Raw genomic sequence first — 24470 nt, forward strand, 5'->3', positions numbered from 1 at the left:
CACAGCCTCCTTTTCCCATCTCCTCTCTTTTTCGCATATGCCCCATTTCTTTGCCCCAGTGGCTAAAGACTCACCCCATGCCTGCACGTAACTTGCCCTAGTAGTCATAGTTAAAGACTCTTCTGACAAGAACAACTTTACCATTATTTCTCCTATTGTTCCTGCAAATGCGACAAAATATCCACAATGCCCTTATCCACTCATTGGACATGTCATACTCGAAAGAGAGTGCTATTTATCTAACAAGCAAGCATGAAGACCCTTCACTCTTCGATTGTTCATTACTGCAACCACATGATTATCTACATGGAATGTCACTTTTTTGTTTGCCAGGTCCCACTCGAACCCCTCTTCTCATAAAATCATGGCTGCCACCAATGGCAAGAAGACTGGGAAAGCAGTGCTCCTTCCATAATAAACTCAGACTTCGGACCACTGCTACGTGCATCACTTTCCTGCCCAAAACAAAGGAAACCCTTTAGCCCTTGCTCCACATCCAACGTACACATCATAACTTCATCAAACGTATTCAAGAAGGATGCCCAAACCTATAAATCTACCCTCCACCCTGCTTAAACCTTGCTCAAATATGTGGCACTATTGCACCCACCAGGGAAATTCCAACCTCATACAGAAAGAATGGATAGCTCTTACCACAGTGCACAAAAAGTGAAAGCATCATAGGAAAACTTGTACCTTTCTCACCTTCAATTTCTTTGCCACTTTTGCCTCCTCAATTGGTCAATCATCATTTTCACTTTTTCAGCAGTACAAACATCAGTGTCAAACCAAACAAGCATCATCACACAATTACATACGTAGGGCCTGATTTAGATTTCCGCGAAGGAGAGACTTTGTCACAAATGTGACGGATATTCTGTCCGCTGTATTACGATTCCATTATATCCAATGGAGATTGTAATATGGCACACGGGATATCCGTCACATTGGTGATGGAGTATTCCCTCCGCCAACATCTAAATCAGGCCCTATGTATGTAATTGTGTGATGACACTTGTTTGGTTTAACATTGATCTATGTAGTGCTAACTTCAGATATTTGTGAGACAGGGCTATGACCAACTGTAAACAAGTGTATTTTCATTTTTCAGTTGTAAATCTGTTGAACAGTGTTGCTGATGCCATGGACTAAGTGCACACCCTGGTCCCTTAGTCATTAATGAGATTATGTGCAGTTTCCTTTGTAGACATTGCTCTGTGTTAGTAGCTAAGTGTTTTTTTTTTTTTTTTTTTTTTTTACAAAATAGACTATGAACAATGCTCAATGTGAATACAATAATATTTGTATCACATATATCATATATCATAACATGTATCACTAGGACATTTTTGGTAATTACTAAATTAGATGTATAAACATTTAGTGCATTTTGCAAAAAATATTAGAAGTTTGTAGTTTTGCAAGACTCTTGACCTTTTTTATTTTTTTATGTTTTGGTAAACCACAATAAAAAAAAAATAGAACTGAATTGAGTAATATGAAAAATGTGAAGTAACTTCACTTTGCAGATAGTATTTTTTGTCTATCAATTCTTTAAAACTTTGTAAATAAAGTAAGGATAGTTCTATTTCCGAAAAACAAAGGGGAGTGCATCCTGGCTTTATAAAAAAAATAAAAAAATAAAAAGTTGAATACTATGTCTATAACATTAAAATTATATTGGAATGTTTCTCAGCTAAATAAGTTACAAGTTGTTTGTATTCTCAGTGCTAAAAGTCAACATTTCCATGAAAATATTTAGTTTCTTTTGTTATGAAATTACAAACAAGGTAAGTATTGTTTTGGCAAATTAACAAGTATTGTCATTGGTTTTGATTCTCAATGTTTGTAAACACATACTTGAGTGTGTAAACATCCAAATTTAGGTTGGAAATTTCCTCATTGACAGAATCAGTGCCAGCGTCTGTTTCCCTCTGAGATCGGGTTGCATATGTGGGCAATTGACGTTATGTAAGCAGTAGCCAATTACTGCAGACTGTCATAATTACCTGAATAGTAGTTGATCTGCTGAGGATTCTCATGTGGTTGCAAGACAAAATATTGTGGCCATCCTCAAACTTGCAGGTGTTAAATTATTTCTCTGTATCTTGGGATTCTGTGGATGTGGAACAGATTTTCACCTTGCGCAGGTTGCCACGATGCTTAAAATGTTTGGTCCAGTTACAAAGCTCAATTTTTTTTCACAGATTTCAGCAAATCTTTGATCACTAATGTTTGATATGCTTTATATTTTTTTCAATCTTTATTGATCCAAAGTGCACTAATGTGTTTTTATCCACTGAAAATATGTACAACTAAACTAAGCAGTGTGTATTTTGTATTGCTGAGTTATTTTGTCATGATTAACTATATATCCACTAAATTTACAGGTATGTAAGGAGAAACACACATAAGTGAACAATCTACATAAAAAACGTAAATATCCTTGGACCAGACAAACAAACTTCATTTAAATATGTGCTCCATTCAGTAATTGTAGGCAGTGTTTTCCTTTTAGTTTCATAACACAGTCCTCACAGTGTTTATAAAAGGCACAGTTGGACAATATCCTAAGAATGTGCATCATTTTAAACAATTATCTTCTGTTTCTTCCAATAATCTTGTCAAGATGGACAAAAATGTTTTAAAGTTCCTTCTCCTCAAATTCAAATTTTAAATAAATAAACGTTAACTAGAGAGAGCAATCTTTGTATGTTTTAAGGTGTTAGTCCTCTGGTTGTCCGTGATTTATTTGGTGCTGAAGTCAGCCTTGCCTCTCGTTGAACTTCATCTTTCTTCCACTTCATCCTCCTGTTCTGGAACCATATCTTTACATGCCTCTCAGTGAGGTTGAGTATAGCAGCCAGCTCCACCCGTCGTGGGCGGGCAATGTACCGATTGAAGTGGAACTCCTTCTCAAGCTCCAGAAGCTGAGCCCTACTGTAAGCAGTGCGGGTCCGCTTTCCGTACTCAGGGTGGGCAGCATAAAAGTCACCTGTGCGGACATAAAACAAAATATGAATATTTTATTACACAAAATATGAATATACTTACAGTGGTATCCTAATAACGATCTTCTGTTTGAGGGGGAGCTAATATACATTACTCGTGTACTTTTGAAAAGCTTTTCAGTACAATGTAGGGTTTTTCAAAGCACTTAGAAATTAAAACAATTCACCCAATTTTAGCCTCTTTCAGGAAAAAAGGGTGTTATTAGTTACTAATAAATCAAGATGCTATGTTGTCAGCCGTAAATATTTGTTACTGTAAGAATTTGAACATTTTAAAAGAGTAACACCCTCTTGTGTTTATACAGAGACAAGCACAAAAAGTAAAAAGTCATAATTGAATGCATGTCACTGACCAAAGGAACCCTCAGTACTTATTGGGAGATCTTATATGAAAGTGTCATTAGAGAATGAATTTAGCTGAACCCAAAGAGAAAGATTATGAACTATAGACAATGGGTGAAACTCGATGGTCGCACAACTTGATTAGACACACTTTGCAATAGGAATAACAATATATGGCAAGTATTACAAAATATTGTTAAAATAATGAAAACATAATTATACTGATTTATGAGTCTGCCTTTCTGTGGGATAAAAAACTCTTCATTTGTATGTACCCTCTGAAGAATAAATAATACAAATTCTAACTCAGACTATTAATTGGTCTCTGAGGTTGATATAATAGCGAAATAAAATGTTTTTACTTGTGTAAGTCATTATCTTTCCATGACTGTTGTTATTTATCATTCTAACAAAAGGAAACAAATGACAAGTAACCGATCAGATAGAAGGTGGTGAAGGAATCTATTGTGCATCTCTTTGGGTTAAGGGTGGATATCTTTCTATTGTCTTCCAAACTTGATCTATATCAGTTGTTTCGATTTGTTTTTACTCTTACCCGTTAGTACACTCTGCTAGGTGTATGGGTTTGTTTGGTTCTTTTTAAAATGATCTAATGGTCCCACATTTGATAAATCTTGTATAAAACTGTTTTTTTATGTAAGCCTTAAACAGTACATAAAGAAATGTAACCAATGGCAGAGTGATTGGAGGCTGTCATCATGAGAGTGGGAAAAAGATTCTGATGTCGACAAGACTTGGTGATCCAGCATTCGTGGTTCCCTTTCAAGGACACCTGGTAGTTTGCATTACACGGATGGTGATGTTGGTGGGATCATAACCAGTGAAGTGAGAATTAAGTGAGTTTCTATACAGGCACGTGGGATAGACTTGTTTTATGTGTCTCTGACTGCTAGTGAGTTTATTTTGGTAGTTTTATGTTGGATGACATTTGTGATGCGGACGTAGCCAGACTTTAGGGATGCGTGGGAGGGATTTTTCCAAGGCAAACTAGTTCATATTCAGCATAATCTGATCCGATTAACAGATAATTTAATGTGCTTTGATGGGTGTTGCTAAGTGAATGGATGCCTCCCAAAGGGACTGTTAGCTGGGGAAGAAAGTCAGAATAAAAGTTTAATATGATTTATTTCTGAGATTCATTTGTGATGGTTTTGTGCCATTTAATCTCAAATGAATTGGGGGTTTCTGGTAACTTGGCTTAAAGGGCAGGGCAACAGGGATCTGCGCAACAGGGGTTCACACAATTGTATTGATCAAGTAAACATTTCTGGTTTCGTAAACGTGTTTTTTGAAGTTTTGGCTAATATTAAACAGAGGCAGAATTCAATGTCAACTTCAATGTCAACTCTTTATGGCATATGAGAAGCTATGATGAGTGTGAGAGTAGCAAAATTGGTTTCTCATGAATTTTGAGCGAGAGGGTTTGCTGATTAGCAGGATGTATCAAGTACATAATGGGCCACTTACACTTAATTGTGTATATAAGAAGCATCACTAAATTAGAAGTCACAACAATGAGGAAGTAAGTTAGGTAAGAATTTTGCATTTTATTGGATAACCAGCTTGGGCAATCTTTACCTTTGGTAATGAAACTGTCCTTACTTTTGGTTGGTGGTTTGCGGTCTTTTGAGAGCTTTTAAAGATATTACTGTTGTAATCATATATCTATGCTAAGAGTCCAATGGTATACTTAAAATGCTCAGCTCAGGGAAACACTGTTAGGGTAGGTATGTGCTCTACAAAACCCTAATAATAATTGTTATTATCATTGAGATTTTTGTTTATTTTATATCTCCTAAATGACTACTTTTTAGCTGAAAGCCATCTCCCCTCAATTTAGGGTGAGTTATGATCACTGTTCTGGTTCATGGCACGAGTATGCAGGGGTTACGCTGAATGTGTGCAGTGTTACACTAAGGAGCATGCTTGTAATGGAGTAAAAAGGTATGTTTGCACCATAATAGATAATCTTAAGTATGGCAATAACCAATGTTCATTATTTCTTTTCGCCTCTGTTTATAAATAGGAAACAGCTATGGCTTTTCGTACTTAATTGTGCTTGTCCTATAATGCCCCCTACACTGAGTCCCACATTCTAAGTTATGGTTTGTAAGCATAGTTATGGATCCCAAAGAAATGAGCAGGGCCACTGACTCCGAGAGGCTTGTTTGGCTGAAACGTGACAATTAAAGGATGGTGCAATAAATAATATTCTGTAATATCCTAATTTATGTTTTAATCTTACCAGAGACACTCTGAATAAATTATTGCTGGCATGATGCTCTAGATAATTTGAACGCTGTTTCACCTAGCTCCCTCCTGATGATAATAAGAGCTCCAAATGATGGTGACTATCTAAGACAACATGCACAGAATCAGGAGATATGTTACACTGCTTAGGTAATCTTTCGGTTTGGTTTGTTTTACTGGTCGTGTTATGTTGTTTTACGTTTTGCTTCATACTGTAGTTTGCTCTCAGACATTTACTCTCCACCTAGTTTGCTTCTTTTTTGTCACGTAGCACTGCTTGCGAGAAATTAAAGAAGCGCCCTTGGACTTGAGTATTATATGTGAGGATTTAGGCACTGGGGGAACAAAAGGGAGAACCGGTAAACAGTGGAGACATACAAATATGGTGTCTCGTACCACTAAGAATAGACAGATAGACTTGCTTAGAGACTGTGGAGGACGTGCAGCTGGAGGATGGGGTTGAGAAGGAGTGACTTCTGGGATAAAACCAGGGAGAGAGACAATCACATTGATGCCCTCCAGAATCAAGGTGTCTTTCCATCCTGGGCAAGATAAGTATTAGCAGCAAGATTGAACTGATCCCTTGCAACATCTTCAGTTGTATGACTTTTGCTGCTTTAGTGTTGCACTCCGTCTGCTTCCTTTCATCTTTGTTTTGCATTTTTGCTTAGTCCAGCTTTCTGCCTCCTTTTCACTGCTTTCTCCCTCCTGTCCCCCTGTTTTTCTGAGTGCTTTCTGCCTCATTTTCATTGTTTTCTCCATTCCATCCTTTCCTTCCATTTTTCACAGTGCTTTCTCCTGCTTTCTGCCTCGTTTTCACTGATTTCTCCCTCCATTCCCCCGTTTTTCTGCCTTTTTTTGTCTTTCTTTCTCTGTTCATTCCTTTTTTCCCCATTCCCACCTGCCACCCATTTTTCTGCCTCCTGCCTAGCCCCACCCAACACCTCCTATCACCCATCCCTCCTCCTAGGACCTACTTAATGGACGCTGCAGTGGGAGCACACAGCAGACGCGCACAGGAGGCACACCACTGGTGTGCCAAAGGTGCCCCAAAGACAAGCCCATCACCACCCATCCACGCCTGCACCGGGCCCAGCACCAGGACCCCTGGCTCATCCGCTCCACGAAGATACACCATCGTTAGCCTCTGAGCCCTGAAAGCAGGATTCACCAACAACCACTGCTTCCACTGATCAGGTGCATACCGCCAGAGGACTGTTCTTCTGCTGACACTGCCACCTCACCTTCAGCACCCAACGCACCTGACACATTGACTGAGACTACCACGACACAACTCCAGTGCATCCAGCTCAATGCACGTTCACTAGTTAAACATGCCACTGAGGTCTGGGACTCGACCCCATCCCACACCCTGGATGTTATTTTCCTCACAGAGCCCGGCTCATCCCCTCTTTTTCACCAGACCTCGCCACTGCCACCACCATCCCCAAAGGTTGCAAGATAACACATCGGGATCAAACCAACAAAGACGGAGGCGGAATCGCCATCATCTACAGCGACACCATCAACTGTATGACATCCCCTGATGACACCTCAACTTTCAACTTCACACAGTCGGAAAAAGCACCATCAGAGGCAACCTTGCCTACAGACCAACAGGACCACAACCCAGCTTCTGCAATACCATCCCAGAACTCATTGCCACGCCAGCAGTCGCCTCCAAGCACTACATATTCCTCGGGGTCCAAAAATTCCACCTTGATGACCACAGCGATTGCCAACTCCACCGACCTCCTGGAAAGCTTGAGCAACAACAGCCTCAAGCAGTTTGTCACGAACCTACCCACAACGCATGACACATGCTCGACTCCATCTTCACCTCCAGTGACAAAGTCAGGTACATCCACATCACACCACTCACCTGGTCTGACCACCACAGCATACACTTCACCATCTCTGGACCCACCTACCCTGGAACCATGCCCCCCAGATCCATGTGAAGAAACTGGAAAAAGGTACAAGAAGACCAGTGAAAGACACTCTGGCTCTCAGCTTACAGTCTCTACATACTGCCTTGAACAAGCAACAAAGAGCTTCTCCCAGTAGATCACAGTGCCGATGACATCACCCCCACCAACAAAGAGCAAAGCAAAAGAGCATGCTGGTTCACTAAGGAACTGCACTCATCAAAATGCAACTGCCAACAACTTGAAAGGAGGGGGTGCAAAAGCAAAAAAACAGAAGACCACACCGCCTTCAGGACCACCCTCAACCAGTACCACCGCCTCCTGAAAGAAACCAAGAAGAAATGCACTAGCAGACCACATCAAAGCCAGCACAAACCACAGCAAAGAAGTCCTCACCATCGTGAAGGAGTTCACCAATCCCGCAGTCACCGAAAACAACATCACTCACTCCCAGGAACCGTGTGACAACCTTGCGGACACACAAACCCCAAATACCTTCTCACCCACTGGGAACTCCTCAACATGCAAGGCACTATCTCCATCATGAACTTCATACACTTGGGAGCACACATGGACCCTTGCTCCCACCATGTCTCTGGAAGGTCTTGAATACTTCCATCACCTCGGCCTCCTTTACAGAGGTCCAGAAACATGCTGAAGTGAGGCCCCTCCTGAAAAAAACATCCACCAACCCAGCCGAATTGAAGAACTACCAGTCCATCTCTCTGCTCCCCTATCCAGCAAAGGTCCTCGAGAAAGCAATCAACCAGCCACTCACCCAACACCTAGAAGACCAAAACCTCCTGGACCCCTCCCCGTCTGGATTTTGAGCTAACCACAGCATGAGACAGCCCTGATTGCATCCACAGATGACTTCAGAGCCCTCCTGGACCCTAGGGAAACAGCAGCCCTCATCCTCCTGAACCTGTCTACCGTGTTTGACACCTTCTCCCACCAGATCCTTATCAACAAACTCCACCACATCAGGATTCAAGGAAACACCTTCAAAAACTCTTGTACCTCATTGGCAGAACCCAAAGGATCAGTTTCCCACCGTTCACCTCAGAGCCCAAGAAGATCATCAGGAAAATCATCTGTACCCCAAGGATCATTCCTCAACCGACCCTCTTCAATGCCTATATGACCCCCAGGCCATCACCGTCAGATCATACAGACTCAACATTATCTCCTATGATGATGACACACAGGTCATCCTCTCACTGTCCGGGACCCCTCCACCACAAAAGCTAACTTCCACAGATGCATGATGAACATAGCGGTCTGGATGAAGGACAACTGTCTGAAACTCAACACTGAAAAACAGAAGGCCTCATCTTTGGGAACAACATCTCATCATGGACTGACTCATGGGGGCCCGCTGAGCTCAGGGCACACCCTTCCCTAACAGACCACACCTGCAAGCTATCCAAGGAAAAACAAGTTGATGCAGTTTCATTCCCCTGCTTCCATGCCCTTCACATGCTCTGCAAAAATTAGGTAGCTCCCAGCAGACACCAGAAGGACTGTCATGCCGGCCCTCATCACCAGCAGACTAGACTACTGAAACACGCTCTATCTAGGAATCACAGCACACCTCCTGAAGATACTCCAGACGATGCAAAACTCAGCTGTAAGACCCGTACACGACCTCCCCAGAAGGTCCCACATCACTCCCCATCTGAAAAAATCTATACTGGTTCCTGATTCAGAAGAGATGCCAGTTCTATATGCTAACTCACTCCTACAAGGCCCTGCACATTGAAGGATCAGCATATTAACAAACGCCAACCCTTCCATCAACTGGCCAGACATCTCCGTCAGCTTCCCTTTCCCTCGCAGACATCACACGGATCCATCAAGCCAACAGCGCAGGACGCTTCTTCTCATAGCAGCAAAGGCTTAGAACAACCTCCCATGTACCTCAGGATCACACCATCACTCCAGCGCTTCAGAAGAGAACTAAAGACCTGGATGTTCGAATGATCATTCCTCCACACAGCAGTATCCAGCTCCAGCACCTCAAGACCCTCAAGGGTGATTTGTTGCACTCTAATAATGTTTGAGTGATTGATTTGTCTTCTCTAGGGGAGAGGAGGCATGGGAAGAGAGGCTGCTAGCTGAGGCAAAACTTATAAAATACAGTCTAGTGAGACACTTAGCCAGTAGCATCTTTCCATCTAAGGCCATTTGGTCTTCTGGTAGCTGCGATTCTGTGATAATACTGAAAAAACAAAACTGCAATCACCAGTATACAAATAATGAGAAGGACTCTGTAAGCCAGTGCACCCAACACAGAACAGCCTGAGCTCGTTGATCATATCTTTAGCCAACAGTACCTTCTCATTCTGATATCAGTAGTTCTTTGTGTATCATGGAGAAATAGAACTGCAAATACCTGAACGGAGAGAACTGTGGAAAAAAGGGCTAGGGCCGTCTGGATGGAAAACCTTTAATACAAGGCCAGTTTTGATTTCTGACTGATTATCAGTTCCATTAAAAATGTTACAATGTAGTCCACACTGCATACAGAATTGCCTCTTTGTACTTGGATCACATGTATTATTAATAGACCTTTTGGTGCATCAGGAATGATGTAAGTTTACAACATTGTGTAAAGAGGGAGAGGCAAGACCATTCATCTTTATGTACCCTTGATGAATGCACCACTCCCTGACGATTCTTCCATACCTAAATCCTGCCCAAAAATACGCAAAGTAAATGAATTGACTTCAATGGCATCAGTGTCCTAGCAATCTACATCACCCTCATAGATATTGCTCACCTCCACTGTCTTAAACAATATTGCTCTCTCAACAATGGTTCCCTCTAATTGCCTGCATTGGCATTATAGTTCGCCACATCAGCAGAGCACTTTGGGCAAAGGTTCTCCTTCAGGACCTCAACAGGATTGATCAAACTTCTGTATTCCCTTTCAACAGTGGTTCCACTCCACTGTCTTGAATAGTATTTTTCTCATACACACATGCGTCATGCTTCCACTATTGATTAATTTCCTGCTTGCACAACAGAAATTGCCTACTACACCCTCCCAACAATGGTTCACCTTATAGACTTCAATTGAATGAAATTGTATCATCAGACTAGAATAATCCTTCCGGTATTCATTCATCCTTGACCCCTCAATTTAAAACTCCATTTACTTCAACAGCATCATAGATACTCCCAACAGCTGGGTTCATCTCAGTTGACTTCCATGACATCAACTGATCTACTGTTCCAACACTGGTTCATTTCTTTGACTCCAGTATCAATACTTTCTCAAAAATGTTTGTCACAATCCCAACACTTTTTAACTCCTTTTGACTTGTGAGATTCACCTCCAACCAGTCAGCATAGCTCTCTCAGCAAAGGATCACCTTTAACTTCAATTGGATCAACTTCTGCATCATGTGTTTAACAGTATTTCTGTTGCGAACCTCCCCATTTTGGGGGAGGAGGGTGGTACACCCGGTTAGATCTTCTTAGTCCCTTGGAAATGCATGGCACATCTTCTTGGAGAAAATGAGAGCAGACAAAAGCCTCTCACTGTTTCCTATGATATGCTGGGCTCTCCAGATTAAAAGTGTTATGGGTCAGACAACTCTGCAAGAGAACCTGCTATTCTCAGAACTTACTTATGCCTGCATGAACCCTCAACTTAGTCCCCAGAAACAGTAAACACACACAGGTGTTGATTTTTTACAATAATAGGTAATTACTATGGTAATCTTAGCACTCAGTACATAGAAACAGATGACATTAGAAAAACCCAATGCATTTTACATCACACATCCCTACTAGTTATAACAAAATTAGTCTAATCCCTACCTGTAAATATTTGCTATCAGCTTCATTGTTATTATGTTGTCTGGATATTTATGCCAAACGTTGTACTTATTCCCGCACATCTTGGAAAGCTGCAAGGCCTGCATTGGATAATGTTATTCCAGCATCCCCCCTCACACAATCAGGCTCCGTGTCTGCTCCTTCCCATTCTGAGGTCACTTTATATCCTTCGCTCCAAGGATTCTCCATGGAGAGGAGAGAGGAAGTTGAGGTACGTTTTTTATAACTGCAATGCTAAACATTTAACTGCATCGTGTTCAGCAGGAGAATGTTCAGCAGGAGAATCGAATATTTCTCTTTGCTACATTTACGAGTGTTTTTGGAGAAGTGTGGCACAATGGTTAGAGCGGCAGACCCTGATGCAGAGATATGGCCCGGGACCAGGGTTCAATTCCCACCTCAGTGGCTCTTGGGCTCAGTTCCCTTGGACCAGATAATTCTCACCTCGGTGCCTAATCTAATTAATGGGTCCCACTCTGTAACTCTGGGTAATAGCTTGCTTAATCTCCACAACGGCTCTCACAGGGCTTGGATGCCTGGCTTCACCCTGGGGTTGTCCAGGAGTGGGTGCCTCAGAGGGAAAACCCAGGAGGGGTTCCACAGTGGTATGTGTACAGTGCCTTGAGACCCTAACGGGCGAGTAGTGCACTATACAAGTGCGAAGTTTTAAAGTTTGATAGCGTGATTGATGTCAAGCTGCGGCTACAATAGTATGACGATCTTTATTATCACCTATATTAGTTCCCTAGGCCCTAAGCCTCTCACATACACACTTTGAAGCGTTACTGTGTCTCATTTTTGTCTTACAATTAGGCCTGATTTGTATGTAACATGTCAATTCTCAGGAATGTCCTGCAACAAATCGGTTCAGCTCCTTTTTAACAGAACATTATTGCCACTGTGTTTTCTAGATTTCTCCTTAATGGCGTGCATCCCCAATTTAGGTTTGACCTTAATGGTGCACAACATCATTAATGGCAAAATGAAGCATGTATTTTTTCTGAACCATCTTGGGAAGGTCAAATGCTGATTCCCGCAGTTGCCATGGAAAACGTGATACATGTGGAAAAGAATATCATTCTGCTGACATTGCATTTGTGAAATAATATCGCTTCCAGCATTTACTCTCCCTTGTGGTGCTAGAAAGAATCCCACTCCTATGATACTTTCTTACCACTTACCATCTTGGATCATGGCCTAATGGCAGCCGAACCAATTCATTCCTGCAACCACCGCTGAGCATATGACATTGGTACGCGTCCTATCCACGTTGATTGTGCCTACTCTGCGAGCCCTGGTAGCTCAAACTAACCAAACTAAAATTTTTAGCACCAAACTGGAACTCCGAATGTGAGAAGCAATGTTTGGAATGCAACCTGAAATCAACTAGAAATTACATTTTTTAGTTTAATTTTTACACGAATGGACTGTTCTGATAATTTTGTGAGTTTGAGATACATTTCACATAATTGCACATATTTTTGCATACTTCCACTGTAATTTCATGTGGTTACACTACAGCAAATTAGAGGAGTTTCATGCACCTTTAAAAACACCCTTTGTTAAGGTATCTCCAAGCATGCTCTACAGACTAGCATTGCATTCCTAGAATAAAACAAAAAAAATGTAGGCAGGAAGATGACAAATTTCCATTCCAATGAGCGTGGGAGAAAGAGCTACACATTACACTTGACTCGCACAGTGGGGGGATATTTTAGATAGCACTAACAACTTTGCATTTCGCACGGGTGGGGAAACTTTGGTTAAGATTTTAGGTAGGCAGCATTACACCCTGGTGAGGGATTGTCAGGAAGATGGAACTCTAATGCATATTCTCTGGTCCTGCTTCAAGTTAAAGACGTTTTCAGCCTTATTACAAGGCTGGCGGTCCTAGGACAGACTGCCACGGCTGTGGAAGTCTGGCCACCACATTACAACATTGGTGGGCGGATGTGCCTAAAGACTGCCGTCCCTGCCAGGAACATGGTTCCCGACATGGTGATTTTGGTCGGGGTTGTACTCAGCCACGACGGTGCTGATCGCAGCACCGCCTGGCTGATTACAACCCTACTTTCCACCAGCCTTTTCATGATGGGGACCCCACATTGAAAAGGCTGGTGAAAAGCCAGTGCTGGGAGCCACAGAGGGGTCCCTGCACTGCCCATGCCCATGCAGGAGCCCCCCTGCCCAGCACCGTTGGAATGCGCACTGTCTGCACTGCACTGCAGACAGTGCACATTCCAAGGGTGCTGGAGTGCTAGGATATGAGCCTTGGCTCCCTTAAAGGAACTGAGGCCAATATCCTAGCACTGTTTCCGCCAGGCAGCCTGGCAGGAATGCGTATTACTAGGTTCCCGCTGGTCAGCCCATCGGGAACATAGTAATGCGCTCTGGAGTAAGTCACTGCTATGGCGGTGGCGTCCTCCCCGTAAGTTTGGCGGTTACGCGATGGGACCGCCAAACTCATAATGGGGCCCTTAGTCTTAACAACAATAGAACAAATTACGGGATCTGATTGGCCAAGTGGCCAGAGGTAGTAGACCTGGTCATTCGGAAGAGGATTCTTTCACTTCCCTGGTAGATAAGGATTCCTCATTGCTCACTTGTTAGCAGCCAAGCAAACAATATTTTCCCTATGATGTCAGCTGTTAGTCCCCACTGAACACAAATGTGTAGAAAAACTGTGATGGCTCCTGGGGATTGAAAATCTATTAAAAAGGATCAGGGTATAAAAAACGACTTTGAGAAATAATGAGATTGGCATTAAAATTATGTTGGCACTAAATTAAATGTAAACCAATATTTTTCCAATTAATATTTAGTCAAGTCTTGCTAGACTATGGATTAATACTTCACAGGATTAAAAGATTATTTCTGTTACCGAAATCTCAAACAAAGCAGTCGTCCCAGACTCATGATTTGCTGGCACTTACAAAAAGAATACAGAATATAAAATAAAAAGACATTTGGCCTTCATATGATATTATATTAATTCTAATTAACAACAGTGGTCAAAAACAACTTTTGAAAGTTACATTATTTTACTCAGAAATAGTGCAATTTTCTCAATGCGGTGATCCACAGAGCAATATGCAAATGCTATGCAGGTTATGTTAGTACCATGAAGAAAACAGCAGAATTTAAGTTTAAGTAAATGATTGTATTGCTTCTCTGAATTATGTTTAACCGTGTAGGAGTTATAAGTGATAATTCAGCTGTTTATTATGTTAACAATGAGCTTCTAATGAAATAATAAGACAAACAGTTAAAATATTACCTTACTGCTTTAAGGAGCGTTTGCAAGTTAGTGGTTGAGAAGCAGTTTTAGTATTTGAACTTTACATTTTTACATAGCAAGCAATCGTAATTTTTAATTTGTTATAAATAAGCCAGTGAGTTCGTTTTGTTTATGCTAGGAATTCTGTGTAGCAGGTGTTTTCACCCGAATTAACATTTTAACATTGTAGGTGATAATGATTGTATCAAACAATAAAGTACCCTACTACTATATAGCAATAACAGGTGATTTATCCACCACTTTCTTAGTTCTCTTTCCCTCATTCTTTTTCACACATTGCATCCAAAAACTCTGGCTCTGCATTCTGAAAAGCTTTTTTTTTATTATAATAATGTAATTAAGTTGGGTTTTAGAGAGACAGGTGGTAAAAAAAGCATTGAAGTGAAAATAAAAATAAGATGATACTTAGTGATATGAGCTTGGTTTTCAAATTTTGATGCATAGGTGCCCAATCAGGTCAATATATCCTTGGCAATCTGTTTAACAGATTTATATCCAGGCAAACTGGATACTCTTTGATTTGTTCAATAATCCATTAAAGGCTACAGTGGTGAAAATTGCAATGAATGAAGTCCTGCATTTGTGTCATGGGTTAGACTCTGAATTACAATCTTAATGATGAAAGGTCTAGTCAATGAAAGAACAGGGTATCCGTTTCTAATGTGAGGACTAAAATCTTGAAAGAGTTTCATAATTAGCATGAAAAATGTATCTGTTATACTGGTATTGGTTTGTGTAGCATGTTAGCCAACAGTAGCTCAAACAAGGCTAGCATGCAGATGCTAACAAATCGATACATTAATCAGATAAAAATAAGCTATCTGTTGTTTCATGAACAACTATCACTTACTCGGGTTATTTGTGAATGAGGCCTTGTGACGACAATGCACATCTTTTTTTACAAGTCCTAACTCTGTTCCCCTCCAGTTGTAAGGTAAATAGTCTGAATTCACAGAGTAATGTTAAACCAGGCTTTGCTCTCTGAAATTCTTCACTAACAATTACAAGTGCTCAGCCGACCAGACATAAAACTTGTCAAAGCAAAGCTGTACACTATTGTTTCAAAGCCTTCTTCACACGCAACTTGATGAAGTGATAGGTGACCACAAAAACTTGCAAATAAAAAAAAAAGTTAGTCAACTTAAGGTATCCGTTCTGTACTATTTACAAATAATAATACAATGTAGAAAAAATGAAGAAAATATTAAAAGAGAGTTTCAGTTGGCCTTGTGTGCCAAAAAAGTGGTTTGAAATGGTAGGCTTATCTTTCTGATAATATTTTTGACTATTTTGTGCAAGACTTTTTTGAATGAAAAGAACGGAAGCCCCAGTTGAGGGTCAGAGAAATTGTATTTAAGTATACAGGAAAAAGACTTCTCAACAACATAAAAACACAATGTAAGTTTGTAGTAGGAAAATTTTATTATTTAAATCCCTTTAAAGTGCTCATGGCAGTAGCATTTTATGTGATTAAACAGACAGGACATCCTCATAGTTCTGCATTTCTCCTAACTGAATCATACAATAGCATCATTTTCAAATATGACATCTCATACACTGCCTATGTTTGGGTTACCTTATACCCTCCTTCTGACCAAGAGGATGAGGGACTAAGGGTGGGAAGGTCATTGTATCAGAAATAAATAAATTGTTTTCCTATAATGCTTGCACGAACTGCCACACTATAAAAAAAAAGAGGCATACCCCTTCCATTGCTCTGAGTTACACAAAACAGATTATCAATCTGTCTTCTATAAAGACTGGGTATATTTTAGGTGGTTCTCCTCACTAGCAGTTTATCTGTTTTTCTTAAAAGCATATACGCCTGAGCTGTGTCCACTTCCAAAAATATGAGAAACATAAATAGATCAAAATTAAATATGAAAAGTGAATATTACTGAAAAAACTAGAGATGAAGAAATTACACAGTGCAATCTAGATTATCTTGTTGAGAGCGTTCCTCAGATTTTTTGCCTTTGTCTTTTCATTCTCAGCTTTTGTCGATTTTTCAACAAAGATGAAATCCATACTGTGCATACAGCCACAGAGTATAGTAATTCTTTGCAACCTCTGAAGTAGGTTTTGAGATTCCGTGTATAAAATAAAGAATAGCTGTTTATTGTGCAAAGTACTATCGCCATTCCTTAGTCTATCATTTTGTCCAAATCATTCAGGAGGCAAACATTTGCTGTTTTTGGTGCTTCCTAAAACAAACCCATAGGCTAAGAGACCCGCTTCCAGAATTGCTAGGTACTTAATATGCAATCAGGCATTCAATGATTTTAGTGACGGGGGAATGTTGTAGGTGGCCATGTGTGTCATAGGCAATGGAGGGCCTATTTGCCAGACACCTAAAAGCACTTAGCTTTAGATACTTCTCTGTATCTTCTTAATACCAAAACCAAATCATGCACTGAAATTTAAAAAGTTCATTTAAGCAGGTTAGCTATTGCCCCCTTTTATGAACAAACATTGGCAAAGCCAATATGGCTGGTTAGATGAAGTGTTTAATCATATTTGGGAAACTTAGGGCCTGATAACTACTTTGGCGGCTTGGATACTTCGTCACAAACGTAACAGATATCCCGTCCGCCCTAATACAGGCTCCATTACATCATATGGAACTTGTAAAACCGTGGGCGGGATATCTGTCACGTTTGTGACGGAGTATCCCATTTGCAAATGTTGTAATCAGGCCCTTAGTGTGAGTTTCCATCCACTGTCCTAGAAAGCAAATATCATAACGAAGCAAAATCTTGGGCGATGAGAATATAGATGCTGAGAACAGAGCCCATCTCATGAACAGACTGCATTAGTATTGTTAAGCTGTTCCCTCAAACAAGGGTGTATTTGAAATGAAGCTTAGAAATTAAGGGCCTCATTATGAGTCTGGCAGTCCTAAGACCTCCAGACTCACAGTTGCGGTCAGACCGACGCACTCCTGGCGGTCCGACCGCCATATTATGACCCTGGCGATTGGACCGCCAGGGGGCCACTGGCACCACCAGGACCATGGTTCCTGATGGGGTGCCAGCAGTAGGAGTTGTGGCCAGCCACAGCAGTGCTGAGTTCAGTGCAGCTGTGTTGATCACAAGTCCCCTTTCTGTCAGCCTTTTCATGGTGGGTCCCTGCTATGAGAAGGTTGGTGGAAAGGCTGTGCTGGGGCCAATTTTGTGGGCAGTGCAGGGGGCCCCCTGCCCAGGACCCTCGGAATGCGCACTTTCTGCTGCAGCAGACAGTGTGCATTCCGGAGGTGCTGGGGGCACCCTCTGTGCACTGGCATTGGCCTTGGCCCCATGAGGAGCAGAGGCCAATGCTGCCACACGGTTTCTGTTGCTCTACCCAGTGGAAACTTCATAATAGGGCCAGGTGGGAGCCCACCAACCTCACGGTGCTCTCCTCCGAAACAAGTCGGGTGGTCCAGGTTTTGGACCACCAGACTAGTGATGAGGTACAAAGTTTTCATTGTACATAGCGAACTTAGATGGCATGTATGACATAAAACTGTACTCTAGATACTTTTGACAAAAGGACAGTACTGTTTGTATGTTTAAGAAACCCTACCTGGTTGTATGTCTTTATTTGGTGTGCAAAAAACTGCAAATTCAATGACATTTTATCAAGAAAAAGTAAAACACATGAAAGTGCAAGGGAAATTAGTGAATAGCATAGTGTCTTATTAACTATAAAAGAATTCCAAATAAAATGCTTTGTAAACAGAAAAGCCATAACCCAGCATTAAAAGACATCAACTACCTACAAGAACATACACTGGCTCTAGTCTGAACAAATAAAATGACATGAGCCACATCAGCAAAACCTAATGGAAAATCAAATGGGACAACATAACCCTCCTCAAAATTCCATGGCGTTGGTGGACAGCCCAACCAATCAACTGAAAACTTATGGCTGAAGGAGGCTGCCCAAAAACCCATTCTCTCTGTACTTATTGTTGAACATTTTTTTAGAATGGATGACATGAGTTTTCCTGACGATTAAAGTTGTCTGTAGCCATAACAAACAAAGAAGTAGCATGTGGTATTTTCAGAATGGTCACTATTTTCATTTTATTTCCCTATGCTGATTAATATAATTAATGTTTTAGATTAGCAATGCCATTTGTACGTTCTGTAGTTAATAACAGCTGTGCCTTGAATGCATACATTCACACTGAATCATTCACTGGTTCATATATCAAAATATTAACTCAACACGAGTTTGTGTTCATCTAAAACAAACAATGAGGAAGCCGGCTTCTCATTTTTTTGGGGAAAAGAGGGTAAATATGCAAGAGCTGGGAAATATGACATCAGGGCAAGACACAATTCAAGGATAAATGCAGGTAGACTGCGTCTACCCACTATTTTCAAGGGGTAGATGCTGTTTACCCAGCCAATAAGTTGCCCTCACTGAAATATGCTGAACTAGTCCCAGTGAAATTTTCAGACACCTGGACACACTCAGCAACACCTGCTTGTTGTCTGCTTTCCTTCCGAGCAGCAACCTGCAGGCAGCAAGGAGGCTTTGTTGTTCTAAGTTCCAGCTGGGCACAAAACAATGGCCGAAGTTATGGGGCCAAAAAGGCTCCATTTGATGGACTATCCTACTGGGAGCTATCTTGAGCCTCACACCTAAATGCAAATGCAATGGAGGGGAAACAATGGCACACAACTTGTTTTTTATTCACAAGTACTTAAGAGAGGCATGGCTTTGACTTTATTTATTGCCCCTATATAAGACATATGCATGCACTGTAAGAATATCAGATGTGTTGGTCTGTCCCAGTATTTACAAAAATAACAATTTAAATACCACTATTTTGTTTTATTTCTTTTATTGCACTACTCATCCTGATGCAGGGTGTCAGAGCGCTTTACATCACAATGTACACATCATACATTGACAATAAATCATGCAAATGTGTAAAGCAATGTATAGAATGTGTTACATAAGACAGTGAGCGTTACAAAGTGGAGTAGTCACATTTTCTTCATAGCTCACTATACTATATTAGAAGGATTACAATTTATGAATTGCAAGTAACAAAAGGATCTCTGTGTTAAAAGCAGTAGCCCGCTTACCTGGCTACATAAAAGACAAATCTGTTTAGTGCGTGATACATGATGTGCTTTGAAGGACACATATTTACCTGCTATGCTTTGATTCAAAACTCAAACTAGATAAAACAGTGATCTCTCCAGCAAATGCATCAACCTTGTGAGTTATCTTTCCTTTATTATTATTATGGGAGATTTCTGGGGTACACAAAGATCTCTGCAGCTGGTGCCTTAACCCCATAAGATATTTTAAAATGCAGACTGCTAACAATTGAGCAGAACAGATTTACTGCCACGTTTCTCCTTATTGCCAATTTCTTTGTAGCAGAGTTTAAAAAAATAAATGTATAAATTAAGGCCCAGGTCTTGCATCTGGGTTGAATTACTTTTTAACACAACCCAGATGCAAAATCTCATTTGTTAAATCTTGCAATGTGCTCTAATGGACTCATGACAGACCTGATAAACATATGTGTAGGGTGTTAAGATTTGATGTCACTTCCTGTGATGTCACTTCCTGTTAAGTCTTGGGTTACTTCCTGTAATGCCACGCGCTGGTATGCACCATGATGACACTTACATACTGCCTAACTTGGTTAAACACCCACTTCTTTTTTAGGCCTTGTCTCCTGCATCAGGGGCAGAGGTCTGCCCTATAGTATACCCTGCGCCCTTCACGAGGAAACATATGGAAACAGCTAAATAGTAAAACAAAAAAAAAACTCCTGTGCAGCACATAGTTTTCATGTGTATATGTGAGACTGCCCCTTTGTACATTCTGGGACCCTGGGTAGTTTCCGAGTGAGATTCTAAAGATATGTAGTACTCTCAGGAAGCTGATGTCTAGTTAGTTTTTATTAGGGTAACCCACTCGAAATGGGCGAGAAGCAGCTGGGTCACTCTCTAGGTCCAAGACCTGGAGAAGACATATTTATATTCTCCAGATGGGAGTTAATATTAAGTCCCTTCTTTTGCAGTTAGCGATAGCTTATTAAATGAGTAACGAAGAAGGGACAGTTTTATTGGCCACACTGTGTTGCCGTTTTGTAGGCTGGCGGTGGTTTCATTGGATGCTGCAGATACGTTTGCAGCTTGTCGTCGAGGCCGGATAGTAAACCTCTAGAAGTCCAAAGAGTTGTCAATTCTCCACGCAAATATTCACTGGCAGCGTTCAAGCAGGTCTTCAAATGCACCCTACCTTGTGTGGAGACTTCGACACGTCATTGTCACGTTTAAGGATGGCCCAAAGAAGGGGAGAGGATGTGGCCCAACGGCCAGAGCTGCGGACCTTGGAGCTGAGGAGCCCCGCTCGAGTCCCGGCGTCGGCTCACAATCCTGTGAACCGGGGCAAAAATGAATGTTCCCTTGTGTAAGGTAACTGGTGCTCATGCAAAGAGCCCAAATACCCTCGGGTCGAGTTCGCAGTATATAAAAGCGCAACCAAAAAAAACCTAGCACACAAGCTCCTAACCGCGAAGATGCTTTGTGCTGTAACCACCAAATAACATAAGCACGTGTTGTCCGCGACTCATATCCGCACAGAGCGTTAAGCATAACGGACAATACTTGCAATAGCAATTTATGAGATAAAAAAATATAAAAAATACTATATTTGTTACGCGTATTATTAAATAACCATTGTCGATTTTATTTTTCAATGGGTTGCGTTTTTACTAAAGGTGTTACAATTTTCTTCCCGAATTAAATGTTTACTGCGATACACATACCCGTTTTATCCTTTGTTAAGGTGTATAGAGCGATTCGTTTGTTTCTTTTAAACGAAAGATGAATATGTTTACCCAAAAAACACCCAGTATCATTTCGTTGCACAATGACACTCTTTCCATTATTTTTTGTTCGCGACATGATTAGTAAAAGAGAGGCTCCGATATTAAGCAACAACAGTAGCCCCTGTTATTCACAGCGCTCAGACGGCAAACTAAAGCAAGCGCTATAACAAAAACTACGTATTAGTAGTAAATGTGTTGGAACCCGGCGGCTTCCCGAAAAACAAACAAAAACGTTCTCGTTTGCAGCACGCCTTGCAAAGAAGGAACCAAGCAGTATACAGACTGCCCCTGGTGTCACCTCCGTAAAGGTGGAAATAGCCGTGTAGCAAATATGTTTCCATGACCAGTACAATACTACAATCAGCCTTATTCGTTTTCGTGAGGTGTCGCACTGTTTAATTAGTTCTACTGGGATATTTTTATTTTTAAGTTGTAATTCCGGCTATATTTTACATAGTTTAAAATGTGCAGGTGTATATGAAATAGGAGATTCTAAAATGTAACAATCGCGGACCTGTGCTCTGAGCGGCCCTCGTGTACCACATGAGAAAGCTGCGTGGCAGTGAGGTGAGTGATGGCTTGTGGTGAGTAGCAGCTGCGTGGCTGCGATGTGAGTGGTGACTGCATGGCGGTGAAGCGGGTGAGTGTGTAAGTGAGGTACGGGTGACTGCAATGCAGTGCAGTGAGTGGTGCCTGCGCCTGAGGTGAGTGATTCATGTGTGCAGTGAAGGCTCTGTGGCGGTGCGATGAGTGAAGGCTCTGTGGCGGTGAGGTGAGTGGGGGCTGCATGGCAGGGATGCGAGTGGCGGCTGCGAAGGAGTGAATGCAATTAGATTGGGCTGTGTGACAGTGAGGTGAGCGGTCGCAGTGAGGTGGCTGTGAGGTGATTGATTGCGGCGTTGCAGTGAGGTGAATGGTGGCTGTGTGTCAGTCAGGTGAGTGGTCGCTATGTGGCTGTGAAGTGATCGCCTCAGAGGCGGTGAGTTCAGTGGCGGCCACGTAGCAATGAGGTGGATAAGTAGCCGTGTGTCAGTCAGGTGAGTGGTCGCTATGTGGCTGTCAGGTGATTGTGGCGTTGTAGTGAGGTGAATGGTGGCTGTGTGTCAGTCAGGTGAGTGGTCGCTATGTGATTGAGAGGCGAGAGTGATTGCCTCGGCGGCGGTGAGGTGAGTGGCGGCTGCGTAGCAGTGAGGAGAATGGTAGCCGTGTGTCCGTCAGGTGAGTGGTGGCTGTGTGGCGGTGAGGTGAGTGGTCGCTATGTGGCTGTGAGGTGATTGCGGCGTTGTAGTGATGTGAATGGTGGCTGTGTGTCAGTCAGGTGAGTGGTGGCTATGTGGCTGTGAGTGATTGCCTCGGGGGCGGTGAGGTGAGTGGCGGTCACGTAGTAGTTAGGTGAATGGTAGGTGTGTGTGTCAGGTCAGGTGAGTGGTGGCTGTGTGGCGGTGAGTGGCGGCCGGGCAGTGCTCACCTGTGCACTGACCTCCACATCGGCTTCGCTGGGGCTGCTGGGCCTTGGTATTCCGCATCCAGGGGTACAGCGTGACGTGCGAGCACTGCGTCCCAGGGTCTGAGGCATAGCCCGAGGGCAGGTAGTGGGAGGCCTCGCTCTCTGCTCTAGCTGTCAGCTCACAGTGCCCGTGCACAGTGCCCCCTCTGACGCATGCTGCCTCCAGTGGCGCTCCCCCGCAGCTGGGTTGTGTCTGCGCGTACAGGCAGGCTGGGGGGCTCTGCCGGAAGTACCCCAGCTCGTCTATTCGAGCTTCGTAGCCATTCTCAAAGTAAACCCCCACGCCCTCCATGGTCGGCAGCCTCAGGGGCGAGGTGGCAGCACCTCTGTCATGAGATTCGCGCAGGTGCATGAGCAGTCAAACCTGAGAGGACAAGTGGGTCCCGTCCTCCCAGACCTCCCGAGGCGCCCTGCCCATGCCTGATAGGTAAATAAGCGTCATCGTTGAGGCTCCTTGTTCAGTCAGCTCACTGTGGAGTCAGTCGGGTGCTCTGAGGCAACAGGTACCCCCTCCCGCCCACTGAGTTTACAGGGCATCGCACGCATCTAGCGCTTGCTCAGTTTACTTAAGGCTTGTCACTATTTACCCACCAGTCCAGGTAAGGGCACCGCCTCCTAAACGTTTTGTAAGTGGTTTCAAGGCACTTAATGTGGGAAACGTACTGCTGTCAATTATTCACAAGCTCAAGCATACTATTCAGCACAGTTCCCTGTTGCATTGCAGTGGGATTAAAGGTCTATTTATGCAATGTGTTACTGATGAGACTCCGATCTAAGAAACGGAGATGATCTGATTACTTACTGTGAATCTTCATTGCCCTGGACCAACGCCCTCCTGGTCCCATTCCTTGCTCAGTGAGACCATTCGCCTCTCAAAACAGGCATCCAGTTACCTTTTTTAAAACTTTACTTTTAGAGACAGGTGACAAAACCTCAGTCCCACGCTCCAGTGCTCCTTCAAATCCGACTTTAAGACAGTAATGAAACAAGCATTTGCAATGCAATGGGTCTCGCATTTGCTCCAGTTAGAGCAATTGGCGTTGTAAATTCCTAACTGGACTTTTCTTGCCACATAAATTGAAAATGAAAAGTAAAACCTTAGTTGACATAAGCGAGCCGGTTCAAAGCGCCATGGCCGCCATGAGCATGAACATGAAGGCGAGACGGAAAAACGAAAAAGAAGTTCATTCACAGTCAAACGTATTGGCAATCATGCAATTATCTATGTAACAGGGACTGTCTGCAAAGTGGTATCAAAACCGCCACAAGGAAGCACAAACGTAAAGCATTTACCAATGATAACAAAGGATTTTTGACCGGAAAGCCTATAAACGAGTGAGTGTGATGGGCGTGCGCTAGGCGTGGATAAAAGCCCACAATACTTACAACAGGTCAAAGCGTTTGTGCGCTTGACATAAAA

The 24470-nt window shown here is 42.3% G+C and overlaps 1 protein-coding gene across 2 annotated transcripts; it reads right to left on the minus strand.

Moving 5' to 3' along the window:
• Window positions 1–1584: 1584 nt before the first annotated feature.
• Window positions 1585–23505, minus strand: LOC138295931 (pancreas/duodenum homeobox protein 1-like). 2 transcript variants are annotated; one of them, XM_069234582.1, is made up of 2 exons: window positions 23024–23505; window positions 1585–2995 (listed from the first exon to the last, which is right to left on the minus strand). In XM_069234582.1, exons 1-2 carry the CDS (start codon window positions 23400–23402, stop codon window positions 2718–2720), a joined length of 657 nt encoding a protein of 218 aa, XP_069090683.1. In that variant the 5' UTR covers window positions 23403–23505; the 3' UTR covers window positions 1585–2717. The 2 variants fall into 2 exon arrangements, with proteins under 2 accessions (XP_069090683.1, XP_069090673.1); XM_069234572.1 differs by having other exon boundaries at window positions 1586–2995; window positions 23012–23505.
• Between the last annotated feature and the right edge of the window lie 965 nt (window positions 23506–24470).

This window comes from Pleurodeles waltl, chromosome 1_2 (genome assembly GCF_031143425.1).
Source record: "Pleurodeles waltl isolate 20211129_DDA chromosome 1_2, aPleWal1.hap1.20221129, whole genome shotgun sequence".
NCBI lineage: Eukaryota > Metazoa > Chordata > Amphibia > Caudata > Salamandridae > Pleurodeles > Pleurodeles waltl.

Excerpts from the sequence above, each read along its gene's own strand:
- LOC138295931 (XM_069234572.1), bottom strand. The coding sequence starts at position 23,402 with ATGCACCTGCGCGAATCTCATGACAGAGGTGCTGCCACCTCGCCCCTG. Across the intron at positions 2,996-23,011 it reads ATGTGGAGGTCAGTGCACAG|GTGACTTTTATGCTGCCCAC; the intron begins GTGAGCACTGCC and ends ATGTCCGCACAG.